General features: G+C 39.0%; 1 protein-coding gene across 3 annotated transcripts in view; it reads left to right on the top strand.

The window, feature by feature from the left end:
• ADHFE1 (alcohol dehydrogenase iron containing 1) overlaps window positions 1-23,675 on the top strand; it is a 35,516-nt gene extending 11,841 nt beyond the window's left edge. For 2 of the 3 annotated variants that reach the window (XM_037505900.2, XM_054692219.1), the window contains 8 exons: window positions 578-655; window positions 2,711-2,816; window positions 6,512-6,664; window positions 8,689-8,787; window positions 11,584-11,662; window positions 11,834-11,930; window positions 14,735-14,892; window positions 22,046-23,675. In XM_037505900.2, the coding sequence (XP_037361797.1) occupies window positions 578-655; window positions 2,711-2,816; window positions 6,512-6,664; window positions 8,689-8,787; window positions 11,584-11,662; window positions 11,834-11,930; window positions 14,735-14,892; window positions 22,046-22,129 (854 nt within the window). In that variant the 3' untranslated portion in view covers window positions 22,130-23,675. The remainder of the gene's footprint in view (window positions 1-577; window positions 656-2,710; window positions 2,817-6,511; window positions 6,665-8,688; window positions 8,788-11,583; window positions 11,663-11,833; window positions 11,931-14,734; window positions 14,893-22,045) is intronic. The other variant, XM_037505909.2, reaches the window with a different exon arrangement.
• Window positions 23,676-23,912: the final 237 nt, after the last annotated feature.

Genomic DNA, 23,912 nt, shown 5'->3' with positions numbered 1-23,912 from the left:
GAGCTGCCAAGCAGTCTGGATTTGAATACCCAGCTGCATCTGCTTAAATTCTGTGCTACAGGAGCCTCAGGTTCTCTGAGCTGTTAATACAGAAATAAACATTATACCTGCATGTTAAACACATGTGTGTGTTAATACAGACCTGATATCATACACATATACATACAAGTTAGTGCAAATACAGACCTCACATATCCATGTTAACACAGATGTAGACATCATACATCAGCATCAAGTATACACTTGTGTCAGATACACATACATAATGATGTGGACATCATACATGTCAAATATGCATTGTGTTAAAGCAGGTGGAGATCAAATGTGCATGTTAATTGTGTGTGCTGACATGTTGATGTAAACACAGGTATCATGCCTGTTATACACACATATTAATGCAAACCAGACATATATGTTAAATATACATGCTTGTTAATACAGACTTAAACATCAACGAGGAATTAGGGCAGCAAAACTTCCTTCCCTAACTTTGTTCTTTATTTCCTAAGGCCAAATATAGTTTATCCAGTCACCTTTATTCAGATGCTTTTTTAAAATGAATGTGATTTTGTTCAAGTCCCAACCACCTCAGGAACTGGGAGTGAGACTACTGGAGTTGCCATTTTTGACTATGAACACTTGAAAGTAAAAACTGGTAAGAACTTTGCCCTTAAAATTTGTTTTTAATTCTCTCTTACATTTCACCTTCACCCCTTATCCTTTAGTAATAATATTTTTAAATTAAGGAGTACATATACACATTCTCTTTCTTTTATATGTAAAAGATGTGAAACAATCTAGTAAACTTGTTTCTAAGAATTACCTTCAAAAGCATATTGAAATGCCATGAATCTTTTTTCTGTATCTTTTTTTTATTTTTTTACAATCATTGTTCATCTTTAAATAATATTTGCTTCCCTCCACCCCCTCAGGTGTAGTCCCCATAGAGTTTCCTTCACCAATGCACCCGTGCACCATCACCTCAGTCCCCTTTGTTTCTCCCTCCCTCCCTCTGATCCCTCTTCCACCTCCTCCCCTGCAGTATGTCTCTGATTTATAATTGTCTGTTTTTGTTTTGTTTTGTTTTGTACTATTATTATTTTTTTACACTGATGTCTTATTGGGTTCCCCTATATTCCTGCTATAAGTGAAACCATCCGATATTTTTCTTTTTCCTCTGGCTTATTTCACTGAGCATAATTCCTTCTAGCTCCATCCACATTATTGTAAATGGCATGAGTTTATCTTTTTTGATTGCTGAATAATATTCCATTGTGTATATATACCACATCTTCTAGATCCAGTCGTCTATTTTTGGGGATTTAGGTTGTTTCCAGGTTTTACCTATTGTAAATAGCGCTGCAATGAACATAGGAGTACAGGTGGTCTTTTGAATCAATGTTTTTGTGTCCTTTGGTTAGATCCTTAGTAGTAGAATTGCCGGGTCATATGGTAGCTCCATTTTCAGTAGACTGAGGAACTTTCAGACAGCTTTCCACAGTGGTTGGACCAGTTTGTACTCCCACTAGCGATGTAGGAGAGTTCCTTTTTCACCACATCCTCTCCAACATTTGTTGTTGCTTGTTTTTTTGATATGTGCCATTCTTACTGGTGTACGGTAGTATCTCAATGTGGTTTTAATTTGCATTGCCCTGATTAAAAGGGAAGTTGAATATTTTTTCATATGCCTGTTGGCCATTTGGAAATGCCATGAATCTTGACTGGCCATTTTTTTCCCCAAGTTAATGACTATCAGGAATAAATGTTTATTCCCTTTCTCAGACATCTTTTGTATATTTAATTGAGATGAAATTATATGTAATAAAGTTCAGGAGTTGGGGTTAATTAATTCTGACAGATATGTACGCCCAGGTAACTCCACCCAATCAAGATGCAAAACATTCCTATCCCTCCAGAAAGTTCCCTCATGCTCCTTCCAAATCAGTCCTTCCAGCTCCATTGTCAAGGAATCACTGTTCTACTTTCCATCTTGTCATTTTTATCCTTTCTTCTCTAACTCTCAGCTACTGTGTAAGCAAATCTCTCTCCTTGTGTCTGACTCAATATCCTTCCAGGTGTTTGTAACAACAAAAAAAAATTAACATTGAACCACACATGTATAGTAAACACTCTTTTTTTAATTAAATTACAATATCCTTTAACGTTGTTAAAGGTAGTCATAAGGTAACTGACACTAAAATTCTATCTTAGAGTTTTTTCAAGACTTTACATAACATTATCTAATGTGATCCTTACAATAGCTCTGTGAGAGATGGAGACCTTGTATAACTATAACCCAATCTTAACAATTCAAAGAGAGGCTCAGTGACTTACCCAAAGACAGAGTATCAGAGCAAGGTGCCACACTGTGAGAGTGCTAGTAAACCCACTCTCTGGAATTTATTAAATAAATAAGCTCTGATTTGTAGCATTTGTCTATTTCTGCCTTATGAATACTCCCACGATAGCCAATGACATCACTCAGTCTGGAGCTGGGAAGAGATGCACATATTTGGCACTTGGAAGAAGCTTCAGCTCCACTGAAAAACCCAGCTTTCTAACTCCAAGTCATTTTTCTATTGCTTCTTGCAATGCAATTCTCCCTACTAAGAATGAATTTTATCTCATATTTTTAGGGTAATTTCTTGTGCTTAAGTTAATTAACATTTTTAAATGGTATCCATACCTCTGTTGAAAATCCCTGTCTTAGGCATTGCTTCCCGAGCCATTAAACCCACGCTGGGACTGGTTGATCCTCTGCATACACTGCACATGCCTGACCGGGTGGTTGCCAACAGTGGCTTCGATGTGCTCTGGTAGGTACTGGTGCCACCTGAAGGGGCTTTTTCGGTACTTGGACAGCACTTTATTGCTGAGAGAACTTGCTTAGCATTAATTGATGAGTGTGTAACACCCACCCTGATTTTGCCTGTCATCATCCCCTTTCCTAGATGAAAATATTGAAGCTGTATAGGTTGGTGACTAGATGAGGTCCCAGGTGAGACACAAACCTGTTATTCAGGATGCACCACTCTAGACACAGCTACTGCCACAGGGACACAGCAAAATAAGCGGGTGGAGCTGACATGCAGTCTCAGACCCACAACACCAACAGCTACACTAACCAGTGAATGCCAAGGGTTGCCCCAACCCAGAAGGGGGCAGGGAGGGAATGAATGGGTCAGCGCTTTACACACATCACTTCACTATAGCTCTAGGCCGCAGGGTAAGGAAAGATGGGTTCGAGGTGTTCGGGAACTTTCCCAGAGTTGTGCCATGCACTCCTCCCTGGGCTTCAGCAGCCAGGTGCCAATGACTCTAATTAATGTTTCTACTGCAGACTTCACTCCTAACTGCAGCCTGTTTGTTCAGCGGCCTCACAGAGGTCCCACAGGCACTTCACTTTCAATATGTCCCAGATGACCCTATTTCATCCACTTGTACAAGCACATTTTTTCACATTCTAACATCTCTGAAATTCAAGACGTATCTTAAAATCTGCGACATAGTAGTATATGGTACAATTTTGAAAGTGTAGACCTTATAATGCATGGTATCTTAAATTTGATGAAATCTGATAAGTCTCTTAACCTCACCATACTCCATAACTTCTCTGCATCAGTCCCTTAAATTAATAAATAGCAGGACTCAGTATGAATGTCCCCCTTTTCTCATGCCCCCATCCAGCCAGCAGATCCTATCTCTTACCCTGCTTGAAATTCTATCATGACTGCTCCCTCTCAAGCCTCATTGCTGCTACCTAGTTCAGGCCAATCATCCCTGGAACATTACAGTTATTATCTTCATCATTTTCCCTGGCCCCATCCCATAGTCCTTCCATCTGTTCACCATACTGACCTCAACAAGCTTTCGGAATGCATTGTAACCATCACACATGTACATGAGCACACACTCACATTCACACTCCTCTATCAGGTCTTTCAGTGGCTCCCTACAGACAGATGGCCAAATTCCTTTGTTCCTAGAATATCCCCAACACGCAGCTCTTAATCTTTTGGAGAACTCATCCTTAAGTTCCACTAGAACATTGTGTCATTGATGGAGCCTTTGCAGGTCCCACTGTCCCCTTTCCTCACTCCATCCTTTGCTCTTCCCCATTGCTTCTAAGACACCTCTCTCTTCACATGCCTGTCTTCCTCTCTGCACTGGGAGCTTGTCATGATAATGCTATTCACCTCTCTATCCCTACCTCTTAACCCAGTGGCTGTCACATTATGAGTACTCAGTTAATACCTGATGAATGAAGTTCACACAAGCAGGAGATGGCAGAGTTAGAATTCATGTCTAGGTCTATCCAAGTTCATTGCTTTTCTCACTACATTATGCTGCCTGCCAAGAAACAGGATAAAATTGTGCCCAATTCTAGCCTTATCAATGTTGTCCATACTTTGAAGAGTTGGACCCTAATAACTTAGAAATAAGGGAAATACGAGTACTCTTCCTAAGTGTAAACTGTGTAATAAATATAAAATGAACCGAAGCAGTCACCTTTAAGTGAATGATTCACAGGCCTAAAAATTTCACCGTCTATCAGAGGAGGGAGCGTGGTTGCTGCTCAAATGCTATCTGAGGGTCAGAACATTTGACCTGAGCAATCTGACCCTGTGGCCCAGCAGCCTGTTTTGAAGATGGGCCTATCCATGTATTCATTGTTAGTAGCAATTCCCCTTGTAAGGACCCCCACAGACTCTCTGGTTATAAATTAGCCACTGCGAGAACTTGCCAATAAGGAGGCAATTTTCCATCTAAAGGCTAGTGTTGGTCCCACTCAGCAGTTACATGTCTCATTGTAAATCAATAATCTGACTTCCAGCTTCCACACATAGTCGCTGTAAGCTAAGCTCAGCAAGTCTACTCCTGAGAGACGTATCTGCTCTTGGATTTAATTGAGACTCCCTGCAGGGCAAAAGTCCTACCCTGCATATCACCACCCACCCTCCCCACACAGACTCTTCATTCTTATATGTCCCAGCGTCACTCTTTAAAGCCACAAAGCCAGAGCACCTATCTACTGACTAATGAAAGGAATTCTAATTCTTTGTTCAAAGGATATTACCTTCTTATAAGTAGAAAAGAATAAATTCTCCATTCTAAAACTGAAAACTATAATTCATGCAAAAATTATTCCATGTTCTATAGTGTTCCCAATGCATCACTGATAAAATGGTTATGGCTGGGCCTCCCCTGGTGGCGCAGGCGGTTGAGCGCCGTGCTGTGACACTGTCCGCAGCCTCTATAGCACCGGTTTGATCCCGGCTGGCTGGCAAGGGACCCACCTGGCGCGGCAGACTGCTCCTGTCGCACCCACTGCTCCTCTCATCAGTGTATTTCATCAATCTGCCTGTTCTGCTCCCTGTTCTGTCTCTGGTGAATCCTCTCACCCTCCCACAAATCTGGCCTGTACCCCAGTTCTTTTATAAATAAATAAATCTTTAAAAATAAAATAAAATGGTTATGGCTATTCTCCTTTTCTGCAGCTGATTAGCTAGAATTAGTGGCAACCCAACAAATGAAGGCAATTCTATGCTTGATTCTTGAAATATCCAGCCCTGAGCTTCAGGCATGTAAGGAAAAAAATTTGTTTTTTAGGCCAAGAATTAATAATAGAGGTGAATGATAATTTTATAATACACTGAGCATTAGTCTAAGTATATGCATATGTCAATTCACTTAATTTTCATGATGACATGATGACATATGGTCATTATCCCTGTCTTTGAGTAATAGGAAGGGTTAGTCCTGGCACTTCAGCAAGAAAGTCTGGTGCCAGGACTTATACATGGGCAGCTGACCCCAGGGTCTGTGTTCTCACCCATTGTACCATACTTTTAGTAGGAGGCTAGTATAATTATGACCTTGGGTAGTGTGGTATTAGATCAATGCACAGTACAAAATAGTAAATATATATTATTTTGAAAGTCACTTTTTAGATTCAATGCTTTCTTCACAACTGAAATGCTTAAAAATACCACATCATTAAAATTTATTTGCACTGGGCCTCCCCGGTGGCGCAGTGGTTGAGTGTTCGGCTGCAAAGCTGCCAGCAGCCTCTGCAGCACTGGTTCGATGCCCGGCTGCCTGGCGAGGGTCCCACATGGCGCGCAGACCTCTCCTGCCACCCGCTGCTCCCCTCAGCAGTGTGCTTCAGTCCTTCTGCCTGTTCTGCTCCCTGCTCGGGCTCTGGTGAGTTCTCTCACCCTCCCGCACTTCTGACTGTACCCGGTGCTTGTATAAATAAATAAATCTTAAGAAAAGAAATTTATTTGCACTGGAAAGGGGCCATATGTAATCTTATACATGCTGGTCAAAAACACTGGTGTTGTTAATATAAACCTCACTGAGTTTTTATAGTAGACAAGAGACTGATTAGTAGGTTGTTTTGTGATTATCAGTGCTGTATAGCATGGAATGAGTGGTAGTTTGTAGTCTGAATGGACAGAAAGAGAAAGATGATGCTCTCTATCTGTGTGTTTTAAATATTTCTTGTTAGCCATGCCCTGGAGTCCTACACTGCCCTTCCTTACCACCTGCGAAGCCCGTGTCCTTCAAATCCCATCAGTCGGCCAGCCTACCAGGGCAGCAACCCAATCAGCGACATTTGGGCAGTTCATGCACTGCGGATCGTGGCAAAGTATCTGAAGAGGTGGGTCAACCCGAGGGGATTGAAACAGAACAGATAAACTACATTCTGCCATCACATAAAATGTAGCTCAGGATCCTGGAATATCCTCAGCAAGTCTGCTAAAAAGATCAGTCAGTGACTGAAAAGAAGTACCGAGATCTGCACCCTCCCGAGTTATGAACAGGGATGATAAAAAAGCCACATGAGGACAATAAATACTGGATCCTTCTGTCTGAAAGCAATGAGTGCAAGAAGACAAAATAGAAAATCTAACTTACTGATAGATTTTCTCAGAATCAAAGCTAGGCTGAGGGGCAATGTCCTTTGAGATTTGACTACTAAGGAAAGAAATGAGAACCACAGAGGCAAATGCTAGCTGTGTCTATCCATGCCCATCCAATCGACCCATTGAACAAACTCACATGAACTCATTTTAAGAAATGTATATAGAGGGCCTCCCTGGTGGTGCAGGCAGTTGAGCGCAGCGCTCTGAAGCTGACACAGACTCTGAAGTGCCAGTTTGATCCCCGCTGGCCTCGGAGCAACCCACATGGCAAGCAGACCTCTCCTGCCTCACCCGCTGCTCCCCTCAGCAGTGTATTCCATCGTTCTGCCTGTTCTGTTCCCTGCTCTGTCTCTGGTGAATCCTCTTACCCTCCCGCGCATCTGGCCTGTACCACGGATCTTGTATAAATTAGATAAATCTTTAAAAAAAAAAAGAGAAATGTATATAGAGTTCAAAGGTTTTGAAAGATTTATGAATGACATCTCCTAATAGGCTCCTAAGAGAGCAAAGATAACAGCTAGCGATGAAAGCTGATCCTTGAGACATGAAGACATATGCAAAGTCAAACTCACTTTTAAAGTTATACAAAATGCACAAGCAGCTTAGATGTGAGGATAGTGCCTCCTCTGAACTTCAGCTGAAAGCTGCATTGGGAAGTGGATGTGCACTGCGCTTTTGAGTAAGCTGGGAGAAAAGACTGAACTGTTTCAGATTCATGGAGGTCACATGGAACTATGGAAGCATTTGGCTAGTTAGAAGCAGGTACAGGTTGGTCAACTAATATGTTTGACAGAGACAGAAGGCTTGGCAGTGCAGCCACAGGAGGTGAGGGTGTAAAATGGACATAGAGGCTGAGACTCCATCATCTGCTATTTCATCCTTGTTATTTAGGGAATAAGGAACTAACATTGGACTTTGGAAAGAAACACCAACACCAAGCCATCTATTCCAAGTGAAAGGAGGAAAAGGCTGTGGCACTTTTATTTCATAACAGGAAACTTTACTCGAGGCAAAATTGCAGAAAGGCAAGTGAGAAGTGGTTCACATAGCTATCTTAGACTCCCTCCTTGGGCCTGGGTTTCCAAGCAGCGAGTGCAGAAAGACTGAGCTGCATCTAAAAGGGGCCTTTGAGAATTTGCTTTTCCAAAGTGGCATTAGGGACTTACAGAGCAAGCAAAGATTAGTCCTGCAATACATCCCGCTTCCACAATAATAAGTATAAAAATAACATGTGCAGTTTCTACAGATACCAAAAGCGGTCTCTAGTGGGTCTGATTGGGACAGTATCTTAAAAAAGAATGGATGGTTGTGCAGCTGCCTTGGTCTGCTGGTAGCTCCAGGCGACAGACTCACTGGAGGAGACAGTTGGGCCACATGCATTCTGCATATATGTTTACTCTAGGACCACTCACGGCTGTGGTCAAAGTCATTGACAAATGAAGAAGAAGAATGAGTCTCAGGACACTTTTCCAGATCACCTCCCACAATCCAAGGGTCAATGCTTTTCTTCCCTTGGCACTTTTATCACATGAGCAGCCTGACAGGATATTTATTATGCCTTTGCTAAAACAGTTGATGAAAAAATATGTTTCCCTTTGGTTTTGGTTTAGATGAGGAGATGTCATTTGAATAACTTGCCTAATTTTTCTTCCCAACAAGTAACATTTCTTTTTTTTTCCAGATCATTCCCTAAGGCGATTCTTTATTTAGTAGGAAATGCCAATGTTGATGTGTTGTTAGGTATTTATGTCATCCACAGGGCTGTCAGAAATCCTGATGATCTTGAGGCAAGGTCTAATATGCACTTGGCAAGCGCTTTTGCTGGCATTGGCTTTGGAAATGCTGGTGTTCATCTGTGGTGAGCAAGTTAAGATTTTATTTCTTCACCTCGACTATTGTTTTTAAGTTTTTAAAAATGTTTCTAATTTCAGACAGGTGGTAAAATTTAAATATGCTATAGAAAGAAGAAATTTTAGCTTAAAGACATAAAATATTTTACTTCAAATATAATTTATTGGGTCAAAGATTTTTTGGTTTGGATTTTTCTGTAGGGTTTTTTTTTTTTGTAACAGCTTTATTGAAATATAAATCACATACTTTGCAAGTTGCCTATTTGAAATATACAGTTCTCAGAGTTGTACAACCATTACCACAGGCAATTTGAGAACATTTTATTACCCTGAAAAGAAACACCATACCACTTAACTATCACCCACCAAACCTCCCATGTTCCTCTGTGTTAAGCAACTACTGATCTATTTTCTGTCTATAGATTTACCTATTCTGGACATTTCATATAAATGGAATTATATAATATGTGACCTTTTGTCTGACTTAACTTAATTTTGCATTATTCACCAATGAATATATCAATACGCCATTTTTTTTATTGCCAAGTAACATTCCATTGCATAGATATACCATGTTTTATTTATCCATTCATCAGATGGTGAACATTTGGACTTCTATTTTAGTTATTTTGAATAATGCTGCTATGGACGTTCGTGTACAAGTTTATATGTAGACATATGATTTATTTCTGTTAAGTATATATTTCAGAGTGGAATTTCTGGATCATATGGTACTTTATGTTTTAAGTTTTGAAAAACTGCCAGACTGTTTTCACAGTGATTCTACAATTTCGACCAGTAGTGGATGAGGATTCTGATTTCTCTGTCTCCTTGCCATGTTTTATAGATTTTTTTAAATCTCAAATGCAGAATTTTTTTTCCCTCCTAATCTCTCACAAGAGAAAAATAAGAATCTTTGACAATAGCTCAGAATTAGCCTCTTTGATCAGAACTTTATTGGTATTTTGCCTTTAAATTGAAAACTCGTGAATACAGAATTAAGACCAGGTCTTTGCTAGGAAGACTGCAATGAAGTGTCATCTGCAAACTACTGCTGAGAGGAGCATAGATCTGAAAACCTTTGTTAAAGCAAATAAGCAAAGTCTACCCAGGGCTTAAAAAATACTTATACCCAGTAACCCATTAGCTTTACTTCCAGGAATGTAGCCTAAAGAAATAATCATGATATAATCAAAGAATTTCCTTATAAGCCATAGTCACCAAGGTGTTATTTATGATTGAAAAAGCAACTTAAATTTCAAGTTTGGGCATGGTTAACATGCCCTCGAGAATAAAGTAGGGTTGTTAAAAACTATGTTTTGGAAGAAAAGAAAAGTCATATGGGAAAATGTTTATAAAGACTACTAAATAACAAAAGCAATGTTTAAAATTATATGTACAATATGATCATTAATTAAAGATATGCATAAAGGGCAAAAAAAAGAAACATTCTATAGTGGTTATCTTGATATAAAATTATGGATAATTTTTAAATTTTTTAAAGAACATATTTAACTGTTAAAGGAAATGAAACTGAAATATTTAGTATTGTTAGAGCGGTGCCTTGAAAGCTACAATAAACCACTTTACATCATGAAAACACACAAAGCAATAACTTTCTGAGTATTAGAGGCCCAAAAAATTAAAGCACCTCTCTAAGTACCCAACAACTCAGAGAACCAATAGCTTCCCATCTGCTTCATGAAAGATGAGAGGCAAGGGGTACCTTTCATACAGTTTGCCAAAATAGTCAACCTCCTATGAAATGTAAATCTTTTCGTGAATGAGCACATAATCATCCAATAACCCACATTAAAAGAGTAGCAAACTACTACTCTAAAGCATTTCCTTTTCAATATATTAACTTTTCACAATGTTTATCTTTGGGTCATCTAATAAACTATAATGTTGTTCTGTTTGCTTACCAAGAGTTCAAGAAAATATAAGGCATTTTCCCATTAAAACAAACCAAAATAAGGGGATATAAGAATGGTGGTGGAGAAAAAAAAAAAAAAAAGAAAAAGAAATTTGAGAACTGACAAGCAAAAAGATGCTTAAGCATTTATTTATTCTTATGCATGTTGACACAGGATGTGGACTCACATGCCCTTTGGAGTCTAAGTTACTTCCTAACTTAGTTACTTCCTAACTTGCTGTTGTATATTTGAAGTAGAGGATTAAATCTCTATAAGAAAACAAACAAAAATAACCCCACAAATAAAGAGAACATGGTTCCTTTCTTGATAGTCTTTCAGGACAGAATAATAATCACTTATGATTCAAGTTCATTAGTATGTAACATCTGAAAGAATGTCTCAATTACTGGCAGGACAGATTGCTGGCAGGTCACACTTGTGTGTCTAATGCAGCACGCTTTGGCTCATAACTCCCATCAACATCTTGAGCCAGTGCAGGTGCAGGCTGCCAAGGGAGTGCAGAGCAAAACAGAAGATACATGCCCTGGTGCTTATTAAAGGCACTTCAAAGGAAATTCTTGATTTCTTCAAGATGATAAAGTTAACCAATGTGTTTGGGGAGCAACCTTGGTTGGCATCAACATTTTTTAATGGCATACAACTTCATGAGCATTTGAATTTGAACACTGGAGAGGTTTTATTAATGAACACACTAAATGTCAAGTATATAGTAACATATCCTAATATCATAGAATACAGAATGTATAACTTTGTGAGATAACAATATTGTGCAGAGACTGTTAAGGGCTTCCTCATAAGAGTATCTTTGTATTGTTAACTTGAATTTGTGCTAGCTACATGTCAACATAAGGACTCTTTCTTTTCCAGCCATGGAATGTCCTACCCAATATCTGGCTTAGTGAAGACATATAAAGCAAAGGATTATAATGTGGATCACCCACTAGTGGTAAAATCATACTAAATTGTTTCATTAATTCTTGCACTCCTCACACTTTCCATAAATGTATTTATCAAATCTTGATTACTTAGAGTATAAGTGAAAGTAAGTTAATAGCTATAATATGCAGATTGAAGGCCAGCTGTGCCCCACTTGTCACCATGCTGTGTTTCTCTCCAGCCTCATGGCCTTTCTGTGGTGCTCACCTCTCCAGCGGTGTTCACTTTCACGGCACAAATGGCTCCTGAACGGCACCTGGAAACAGCAGAAATACTAGGTATGAACCATCACTCATAAATATGTGACACATATATGTGGAGCATTTCCTAGGTTTGCTTCTAAAGATAAAACATTAAAAAAATCCCAAATGTTGCTTTGAGAGTTTAATAATAAAATGTTGGTAATCTGCACAGTGTTATGTAATGCTAAAATTAGATAACTTTCTATTCCTAATAGTTTATCAATAACGAAATGAACCCATATCATGTATGTTAAGTTTGTAGTAATGTTATTTCCACTGTTTTCATCCCCAGGAAAAGTGAAACTCTATATAGTATTAATATTACAAATGACTTTTGCCATTTTGTAATAAATAATGCAATGCTATTTGTTTAATAGGTAAATTCCCAATTATAGAGAAACTAAACAATTCAAAACTTTATTAAAAAAATCCCCAAAAAAGAATTTGTTTGTGTTCTGCAAGAGAAATAATGTCTATAAGATACCAGATGTATCTTTTAAATCTTATACAAAATAAAATTGTGACAGGATAACTCTAGTTTTAAATCAAATTTTGGTGTTTTTGTAACTTGAGACCTCTTTCAAAAACACGAGATTTGATTAACTTGCAAAACATCTTATTCCCTTACTTGTGTTCAAGGTAGAGGGGATAGCTAAAAAGAAAACTTTATTATGCTTTTCTCGTACCAGCCATTGGAGAGATTATTTCCAAGGTAGGAGTGACCACAGGCATCCTTCCTTCCGTGTGAGCTGCTTCCCCTCCTTCTCTCTCACACTCTGGTCTTTGTTCTTTCCCAAGTTCCAGGTGCTGTGCTGGGAATGTTAATGAAAGAAGCCACTGCCAAGGATGAGAACCGGAGGAGCAGTGGGCTACATTTCCCAGCATGCACACTGGAAACATGGTGCTGCCTCTACCAAGGGCCTGGTGTCCCATGGCCCTTTCAGTTGGGAATGTTGTTTAGCCATGTTTTGGGGCTCAGATGCCTTTGTAAATATGCTGACAGTGTAACTAGGAAGGAGTCAGAATAGTAGGCTAGATGTATGGCAAATAGGAAAATCTTAGAAAACTTAAAGTTGATATTCCAGGAAGCCAACAAAATTACTAAGAAAGCAATTCCTCTGTTAGACAAAATCCAGGACAGGAAAAACCCACCAATTCTATCTTCTTGCATAAGAGATTTCAATATTATTCCATCCTTGACAATTAAATAGTTGATTCCCAGTGTCAGATTTTCTTAACTATAGATTTTTAATTTATTTATTTATTTATTTTTTGTGGGACCCTTGCCGGTGGCCGGGGATCGAACTGGCGCTGCAGAGGCTGCGGGCAGCCTCGCAACCCAGTGCTCAACTGCTGCACCACCAGGGGAGGCACTTAACTTTAGATTAAATTATTTTCTTTCCTACCTTCTTTTTTTTTTCTAAAACACTTTATAGGAAAACCTAGAGGTTTGGATGGTGTGTTTTGTGGCCACAATCCTGGAAACATAAAAACCTTTAACACCTTATATCATATGTCGCCTCTCCACCTAGCCCATATTTTTGCTGCTGCTGTGTAATACAGACAAGTCTTATCAAGCAAGGTTTACTTCCATCCAGCGGCACTCCCAGCTACGCCTGTATCTGGTTCTATTTATAACCTTTCCCTGGATTACTAAAACAGTCCTTGCTGTCTTAGGAGAGAAAGGTTAAAACATTAATAATGTATTTCAATATGGAGGTGAACTGCACATTCTAGTCTCCTTTTGAACAACACAGGGAAAGTGGGCTTGGGCTGGAGCATGTGGCATTTTGGATAACATGCAATGCTACATTCCACTGTTAGAGGGCTTCCTGCCAGGCAATGCATGTGTTCAACTAGAATAAAGGGTAGAGGTTTGGGAATGGTGCTAGGTTTGGGGATCAGTCCTCTTTGTCTGGGAACTTTCACTGCCACTCTGTCTGAGGGCAGAACCCCCTGGTTCTTCCAGTTTACTGTCTTCATAATCTCATGTATTAATTGTTAATTATGTCAAAATCTTGTCATAACAAATGGGAGAAATTATTTCCAAGAAGTTAGGAAACAGGCATCTCCAACCCTTACCAACCTTCTTCCCACTTTATTGATATCGTTATTATCTACATTTTGATTACTATTTTCTGAGATTCTTCATGTACTTGGGTCTGCTTAACCCACTTACTTAGAGGGAACTATCCTGCCTTTTGGCAATAGACACCAAAACAAGACATTTTGTGGCTACAAAGAGGTAATATATTCTCCCCTGGCTACACTAAATCAATTTTTCTCATACTTAATTTTCCTACCTTTCAGCAGTTAATTCTAGAGTTTTTATATTTCTATATGCCTTTGCCTCAAGATGCTGGTAAAGGGTTTGTCTTCCTTTTCCTTCATTGATGTTGTGTAAAAAGACATTGAACATGTATACCTCTAGATGTCAGCAAATCCCAAGCCTTGAAAGTTATATAAGCTGTGTTTTCTCCTACAAATAAATGTTCATTCCTCTCATCCAAATACTAGCCTTCTTTCTTGGTCTTCTGTAACTCTTTTCTTGGCTCTCTCCCTCTTCTTCCCGCCACACAGGGGCCCAGGAGGCCTTTGGAAATGTGAGAGCCCGTTAGCATGCCCGACAGTCAGCTTCTCCACAGAGGCTCTGGGGGTTCCTCCGGCCGATCTGGCCCATCTGCGGGGTTGACCTCTGGGCCTGTCTCCATGTGGAGACACAGCAGGGCCCTTGTCCTGGGTGTTTGGGAGCCAGCAGTAGGTTATGTATTCAGCTATCTTGTGACTGAATTAGGGCCAGCTTCCTCCTCTCTGGACAGTCAGTACTTTGTGTCTTCTAGGAGCTGATACCCGCACTGCCAGGATCTCAGATGCTGGACCTGTTTTGGCAGACACACTCCGGAAATTGTTATTCGATCTGGATGTTGATGATGGCCTATCTGCCATTGGTTACTGCAAGTCTGATATCCCCGCACTAGTAAAAGGAACACTGCCCCAGGTAAGAAACACAGTGTGTCTCATTCCCCCTTCCCCCCCTACTCCTGCAACTTCTCCCCTTTACTCATCAATTAGCTTTAATAATTATCAACATAGGGACAATCTTTTTCAATCTAACTCCCTTCCACTCCCTCTCACACTGGATTACTTTGAAACAAACATTAGAAATCACTTTATTGATGTATACTTTTTTGGTGTGGGTTTTTTTAACTATATAATTTATTTATATATATTTTACATCATTGTTCATTGTTTTACAATGTTTGCTTTCTTTTCTCAGGTGTAGTCCTCATAAAATCTCTACCACCAATTCACCCGTGCACCATCACCTTAGTCCCTTGTGCTCTTCCCTCCCTCGTTTTGATCCCTCTCCCTCCCCTTCCCCTGCAGAATGTCTCTGATTTATAGTTGTCTGTTTATTTTGGTTTGGTTTTGTTTTCTATTGTTATTATTTTTTTTCCCTGATGCCTTATTTGGTCCCCCTGTATTCCTCCTCCTATAAGTGAAACCATCCGATATCCTAAAAACAAAGCTTCAGGGAAGACCTGGTCCACTTAGGGTGTTTTGGGGGAAATGGATACCTAGGGCACAGGCAGAGCCTCAGTATCTCCCCCTGCTGTCTGTGTCTCCAGATAGTAGCTTCCTAGTCTCCTGAGGGCGGAGCCAAGTCTCCCTTACCTTTGTATTTGCCCACAAAACCGTCGCTATCTATGGCTTTTATGGTGTAATTAAAAGTATCCTTTATAAAAATGTAGGCAAACAGTCAAATTTATACTGAGGCACATTTTCTCTTTTCTCCATTTCTACTCTTTTGAGAAATATGTGAAGCTATTGCAAAAGGGCCACTGATATTATTTTCCATTATGATTGACTTGTAAATTCCTACTCTTTTGTGAAAATAGACATGGCCTTTAAATAATATAAAATCACTTTTTAACATATTTGGGAGCTTATTGATTTTAAACATGCATACATAAACATGCATATCTGTGTCACTTTGGATGTTATTTCATTTATTTAAAAGTTGCTGAAGAATTTAAAATGAGCTGCCGGGCCTCCTTGGTGGCGCAGTGGCTGAGCGCTGGGTTGCGAAGCCGCCCGCAGTCTCTGCAGCACCGGTTCGATCCCCGGCTGCTCCCCGGCCACCTGAGGAGGGTCCCACATGGCGCTCAGACCTCTCCTGCCGCCTGCTGCTCCCCTCAGCAGTGTACTTCGGTCCTTCTGCCTGCTCTGCTTCCTGCTCTGGCTCTGGTGAATTCTCTCACCCTCCCCCACTTCTGACTGTACCCAGTGTTTGTATAAATAAATAAGTAAATCTTTAAAAAATAATAATAAAATAAAATAAAATGAGCTGCCATTCTTTATTTGGCAAATCATAATAGATGTATAATTTCCCCTCCCGAGGTTCTCCTGAAGAAAGTTTATTCCCCATTGAATCTCTCTTCCATTTAGGATCAGCAACTCTTGTGCTAGAGCCTTAGATCATAATAGTCAAAGACCTTGTTCATTGCAACTCAGCATAAAATACAGAGCTCAGAGTTATGGGGACTTAGAGTGTGGATCACACCATGCTCCCCACTCCCAGAGTGCTTACTTAGTCCAAATGGCAAGAATCACTTAAACAATATGAGGATAAAGTACATCTACCCAAAGTTCAGGCATTCGTGGATGTAGCCCTGATATTGGAACAGAGCTAACAGTGTAGCAGAGCCCTGGGCTAACCCACAAACTCTTAGCTCTAACCCGTAAGTGCAAGGGTTAAAACAGTCTCCCCAAAAATGACTATTATAGTCATTTTAAACAAGCCTACCAGAATGTTAAGTTCTATGAGGTCAGGAACCTCTCTGTTTTGCTCATTCATCCTCTGTTGCACCAAACATGAAATGAACATCAACAACTGTAGCCCTCTCCTTCTAAATCTGTTGTCCAGGTGAACTTTATCCCTGAATGGTGATAACTTTTTGAGAAGTTTCCTTAGACTTAATAGAACCCAACTGATGACAGTGATCCATGGAATTCTATCCAGGGACTAGAGAGAAAATGGTCACCACACATTTAATGTATCTTCTGGTTCTTATAGCATGGTGCCAATAAGAGTGACTACTCTGCAAAGGTCTTCTGATAAGTTTTGCTGGTTCAGCCCCGGAAAGTGCTTAGGAATATGCATTTGTCAGCCTCTCTAAGAATGGTATCTATGATTTTCAGATGAAATTATATATTTTTGGTCATATCTTTGCTAGTGGCCATGCATCATCCAGCCATCACACATTGACAAGTGTTTACTGTTTTAATGCTACTGTGCTCAGACTTTCTTTTTCAAAAACTGTTTCAGACATCAACAAATCCAAACTAATATCTGAGACCATCCACTGAAATAGAAAGTTAATTAGGTATCATTCTGAATGCCTCAGTACACATGTCATACTGGGAAATCATAGATAGCAAAACCTTAATTAGACAAAACTAATCTCTTCATTTCATGAAAGACACGAGGTAAATTGAATCTTCTGAATGCAACTCAAGTCTATAAATAAGGAAGCCAGGATTTCCTCAAGCTATAGTTAGAAAACAGCCCCCAACATGTATGCTGCTTTTTTCCTTCTTTGATCATGTTTTTCTGATTAGGAAAGACATAGTCATTACTTTAGTTAACTAGCACTAGTTCCATTTTGAAGTCCATTTTGCAGGGAGAAAGAAGAGAGAGGCATAGAGAAAAAGATTCTTAGAACTTTAGAAAGAAACTTAGAAATAAAATTGTCTGTTTTGCAGATGAAGAACAACTATGGGGTTTTTTGTTTGTGGATTTTTTTTTTTTGCAGCAGCAGTAAACATTTTACAGAAATGATATGGTAACTTATGAATTTTTTACATGCAAGCAGGCTAATCTTCACTCATTAGTATCCACAGGATTTAAAGTAATGAGAGGAATATACAGTTTCCTGCAGAGAACATTGCCAGAAAGCTTATTTTATGTAATCAAGATTTGATAAAGCATCTTTTATGTTCAGCAGTGAGAGATCAGTTTTTTCTGGAAGGAACAACCAGGCCTGTATTCTTGACCAAACACCACAGCCCATACTAGTGACAGCAAATAGCAGCCCTGTGTACAGAGGCAGCCAACTGCCATAACCAGGCAGGAAGAGGAACAGGCAAGAATAAATTAATCTTCCAAGCTGGATTTCTGAAACCTCTGGAAAGAAACATTTACATTTCAAATCAAAACATTTCATACTGAGGGGAGCTGTCTACCAAAATGAGAACTTCCACTCCCTGGCAGACAGGCCAGCTGAAATGTTGTTATTTTATGAATGTGCTAAAAGTAGTAGTCTGAATTTATTTCAGTGCCCATGTTAATCAGTTGTCCTTCAGTCGTACATGTCTATAAATAATAACACATTGCTGAACACATTTTAATTCTGAGAGGTTAGTTTTTATGTGGCATAGATGATATGTGTGGAGATATTTTACAAACAGCACATCCTTGCCCCTGTTTAACCAATTCTTGAGGATTAGAAATGTGGAAGAGAAACCTAGCTCAGCTTGGCCTGAAGTACTTCTGAACATTCTGAACTACTTCACCAAAGATGAACAGGATCTTTCTAGGGCCTTTGAGTTCATCAGATAAGACTCTCATCCTAAGACACTCATTATAAACACAATAGGATGGCAAATATCTATGGCCATAGCAAAAGCTGAACTTCAATTCTTGACCCTGCCACAAACATGATGTTTATATTCAGCAGTGAGAGATCAGTTTTTTCTGGAAAACAACCAGGCCTGATTTTTTTTTTTTTTTTTTTTAAGAATTATTCCTTTAGGGGCCTCCCAGTGGCGCAGCAGGTTGAGCACAGTGCTGTGAAGCTGTCTGCAGCCTCTGCAGCACCAGTTTGATTCCCAGCAGGCCAGGGAGATTCCCACATGGCGAAGCAGACCTCTCCTTTCTTGCCCACTGCTCCCCTCAGCAGTTACTTCAGTCCTTCTGCCTGTTCTGCTCCCTGCTCTGTCTCTGGTGAATTTTCTCACCCTCCTACACTTCTGGCCTGTACCCCAGTGCTTGTATAAATAAGTAAATATTAAAAAAAAAAAAAAACAACAACACTTTAAAAAAGAATTGTTCCTTTATTATAAGACTTTTTTATTTTTGTTTATTTTATTTTTGTGCAGAAGAACTAGGATGTAAACCAGAAGTGTGGGTAGGTAGGGGGAGGTGAGAGGATTCGCCAAAGACAGAGTGGGGAGCAGAACAGGATCCACGGAAATACACTGCTAAGGGGAGCAGTGGGCGAAATGGGTGGGGAGAGAGGCTCTTCTGTGCCATGTGGGCTAGCTTCCTCCCCAGGGATCGAACTTAGGCTGCTTTGTCGCTGTAGGGCTAGGGCCGTAATGGTGGTAGTCCTGACACCGAATCTCTAGGCCACCAGGGAGTCCCCCAGACCTGTATTCTTGACCAAACACTATGAACAAGTGTCTGTCTCACTATGGATTTTCTTTCTTTTTTAATTAACTACCATTGTTTTATATCCTTGACTACATAGGAGTTCCTCCCTCAGGTGTGCTCCCACCACGAGCACCCATAGTCCTCCACCCATTATGCTCTTAGTATGGCTTTTCAAAATTCTTTAGGGTTTCTGAAAGATATGCCTGTATGTAAAAGTTTACCTTGGCTTTACCTGTACAAATTAACATTGCCTCCCATCTTTCTCCAAATCTGTCTATCCATCCTTCCTTTTGTTAAAGTTAATTTTCAAATAGTGGTAACCATATTTAAGTGTATAATTCAGTGTTATTAAGTATATTTACAATGTTGTGTAACTGTTACCAGTATTCTTTTCCAGAACTTTTTAATCATTCCAAATAGAAACTCTGCTCTATTGCTTAATGGTAAACAGTAACTCCCCATCCTCCCTTCCCCCTAGCCCCTGATTGACTCTATTCTACTTCCTATCTCTAAGAAGTTGTCTATTCTAGGCACCTCATATAAGTGGAATGAGACGGTATTTGTCCTTTTGTGTTTCACTTAACATAATGCTAGTTTTAAGTGTCAGAATGTCATTCCTTTGTACGGCTGCCTAGAATTCCATTGTATAAATATGCCACATTGCTGATCATCTGTTGATGATCAACATTCATCTGTTGATGAATACTTGGGTTGTTTCCACCTTTTGCTATTGTGAATAGTACTGCGATGAACAATGTACAAGTATCTGTTTTAGACCCTCATTTTAATTCATTTAGGTATATACCTAGGAATGGATCATATGATAATTCTATGTTTAATTTTTTTGTGGAATTCTGAATTGCTTTCTATATCATTTTATATCCCCATCAATAATGCATGAGGGCTTAATTTCTGCACATCTTCACCAAAATGTGTGATTTTCCTTTTTATTTTTATTTTTTTGATACCCATTCTACTGAATATGAAGTGAGATCTTATTGTGGTTTTGATTGACATTTCCCTAGTGACTAATGATGGAAGCATATTTTCATGTGCTTATTGGATATGTCTATATTTTCTTTGGAAAAATGTCTTTCCAAGTCATTTGCCTATTTTTGAGCTAGATCATTTGGGGATTTTTGCTGTTGCTGAGTTGTAATAAATAGTGTGGAGAGAACTCCAGAGAGAGTGGACAGAGTAAGCCTCTGAATGGAGGTGGAGGCAACCATGTAAAGACCTGGAAAAAGTATTCCAAGTAGAAGGAAAAGGCCCTGGACAGGGTGAAGATTTGCATTTTTATGGGACTGAAAGGGGACCATGGGGCTAAGTGAAATGAACCCATGGGAGAAAAGTCAGAGCAGGGTGAGAAGCAGGGCAGATCTGGCAGGCACTAGAGGTCATGGTCCTGTTCTAATTGCAATGTAAATCATCAGAGAGCATTAAGTAAGGGGATCTTACTAGATCAAATTTATACTGGGGGGAGAATTCTCTCTGACTGTGGTGTGGAGGATGAACCCTAAGGGGCAAAAATGGAGCAAACATGGAAATAGCCCCTTAAGAATCATTGCAAGTAGGACAGGGGAGTGATGATGAAGTAGACTTGGATTTTTGTGGGACAAAAGGTGAGAAGTGGTCATATTTTTAATTCATTTTGGAGATAGATCTGACAGACTTGCTAATGAAATGTACAGTGAGGGGAAAAGGAATCAAGGATGACTTCTAGGTTTTTGCCTGTGTGACTGGGTATCATTTCTGAAATAAGGAAAATGGGAAGTGATGGAAGTCAGAGTGCTATGTATCCCCCCTCCCACCATCTTCATTAATTCAATAACTGATAAGCACCAATATCCTGTATGTTGAACATTCTGGTAGACAATGGGCATAGAAAGTATATTTAACCCTGACCTCATGGAGCTTCCTCCTCTGCCAGCTATGCTCCCAAATTAATGCTTATGATAAGAAAATGGACTGAGAGACCAAGGAAAATGGCAAACAAAATCCCTATTTTTGTTTAGCCTCAGAAATTTGGACACAGGATAGTCATTATAACATCTTTAATCCCTTGTCCCAAAGGGATCAAGGAGTCACCTCTGAGAGTAAAGGTAGTAGCAGTAGTAGTGTGGGTGTTTTTGATGACTCAACTCAATAATTATTAGCAAAATTAGGCAAATCACTGAATTCATTTGGAAATATAGAGATAAAACCCCAGTTAATATTTAAAAAGCAACCGCTTGTTGCTCATAGCCTGAAAGGTAATGTCCTAATGAAGTTCTTTTGAATATACCTTAAGTCCAAGTTGCAAAATAAAATATACTATCTTTGAAGTCAGAGACAACTTTGAAGTCAGGGATGACCTGGTTCTGTTTGCCTTGGCAGCACAGGTGATTACTAGGGCTGGGTTCTCACCAGGAGAACCTGTCCAAGGTTGCTGACCATTATAAAAGGTATCTTTTCCGAGGTTGTTTTAGGCAAAATGCTATTGCCAGGGTATAATGCAAGAGCAATGGCTTTTGGAATTCTTCACTGGAAGGCATAACTTCATAAAGCTCGGAGTTGGGGGTCAATTAGCTAACAAGAAATATGATTTTTTAAAAATCACTAAAGTCGCTGTTTCTTATAACCAAGTTAATATACAAAATCTGGTAGGTTTTACAAACTACCAGCCTACTACTATCTTTTCACATCCCTGGGAAATTTCTTTTGTTTACTGTTTTAGGAAAGAGTCACCAAGCTTGCACCACGCCCTCAGTCAGAAGAGGATCTGTCTGCTCTATTTGAAGCATCAATGAAGCTATACTAATTTTCATCTCTTCACTGAAAGAATGACCAAAAGCAATGCAGTTCTGAAAACAGAAGTTGATCTAGCCAGAGTTTTATCTGTTCAACACCACACATAATTTACCTGTTACTAGTTTGAATGTGATATAAATTTATGCTGCAAAAGATCTCTCCTGTTAGTCAAACTACTTCCACAAAACAGACTGGACAAATGTCCATTATGTCAGATCCTATGGCAGACTTCAGGGGTCCATGTTCCTGCCCCAAAACCCACCACTGCACCCTCACTCCATAGATGTGAAGCTATCAAAAATGTCCATAATGTTGATGTACTTATCCTATACCAGTTGACCCCATGTTTAGAAATGTATCCTATAGAAATGCTATCATAAGTATGTAAAGAAATATGGCAGGGATGTTTCTGGTAGCACTTACTCAGTAATAAAAATATTTGAAAGGACTTTAATATTCATTAAAAGTATATAGATAAATAACTCATATTAATAACTTAAATAATGAAATGCTATATCACTATCAATAAGAGATATACTGTTAAGTTGGAGAAAGGTAAGTTGCAAAGCAATTATATATTAGTGTGGTCTGACTTTTAGCTTTTAAATTATATATATATATATAAAAAACAATGATACACATCAAAATATTAGAAGTTATCATTAAAGAAATGGAATTGGAGGTATAGAAATTAAGAGAAAATGTTGATTTTCTACTTTGACTTTTTATCTTACAAACATCTGTATTGGTCGGCTTTAGTACAACAGCATATATTATCTCATTTTATAAAAGGTCAAGAAAAGAAAGAAAAATATCGTATTAGGTCAGATTCATCTTATTTTATAAAAATATTAGCAACTAATATTTAACAAGGAAAAATAAATCCCAAAGAATAAAATATTAGAAACCAATCATCCGATGAATAAATTTTTAATAAAAACACTAACATCCTGATGGTAATTTCCTCTTTGGAAAAAATAGTTCTAGTGCTCAGAATAAATCAGTTTCTAAAGCTAGCAGATGTCACCCTTCCAGTAGGATCATCTGACTTCCCAGCCCACTACTGCAAAATCTTCTACAACTCAATCTTCTACAACTCATTTTTCCTCACAAAGGTTACCCACTGTTTGTCTGCTCAAGTTTTGGTAATCTAGATCTCAGTGCACTTGAGGATTGATTCATGTATTAAGTTAAATTGAAGTTGTAATCAAATAAGTAATGTGTAGATAATAACATCAGGATTTTTAAAAATGGGTGAGAAGTCCATTACTGTGGCATTCAAATTTCCCACTTTATCTGGAAAGGTCCTTATTTCCTTGAGATGTAAAAATAGCACTTGTATATTTATTGGGAGTTTTCTCTGACTATAAATGTAAAATATGTTAAGTACCAAAAGCTGGCAATACAAAGATAAACACAACAGGAAGTATTTGTTCATATCACACCACCTAAAAGACAGTCACTGTTCAAAATTTAGTATATGTTCTCCCAGTAATGGGGGGTGTGTATGTGTGTGTGTGTATTCTTTTTTGCTTAAAAATAGTATCATTAAAGAAATTTTAATTCCTATGTAACATTCAAATTCTTTATATTGAATATTCAAAAGGCAAGCATAAGACAGTACCAACAGAATTTCAGCTATACCTTGCAATCTATACCTATCTAAAATTCCCTCCTGCTTTTCAGAAGGACTATGGATTCTGAGAGCAAAAGCTGTGTAAATGAAGCAGAGGCAGATAAACTCTGCAGATCTGAGGTCCTTCAGAAAACTTCAGTAAAAGCTGTTAATGAAT

Source organism: Talpa occidentalis, unplaced genomic scaffold (genome assembly GCF_014898055.3).
Source record: "Talpa occidentalis isolate TD23 unplaced genomic scaffold, MPIMG_talOcc4v2.1, whole genome shotgun sequence".
NCBI classification, from domain to species: Eukaryota; Metazoa; Chordata; class Mammalia; order Eulipotyphla; family Talpidae; genus Talpa; species Talpa occidentalis.
The sequence above is the reverse complement of the archived record's forward strand: the minus strand, read 5'-3'. Positions and strand labels throughout refer to the sequence as shown.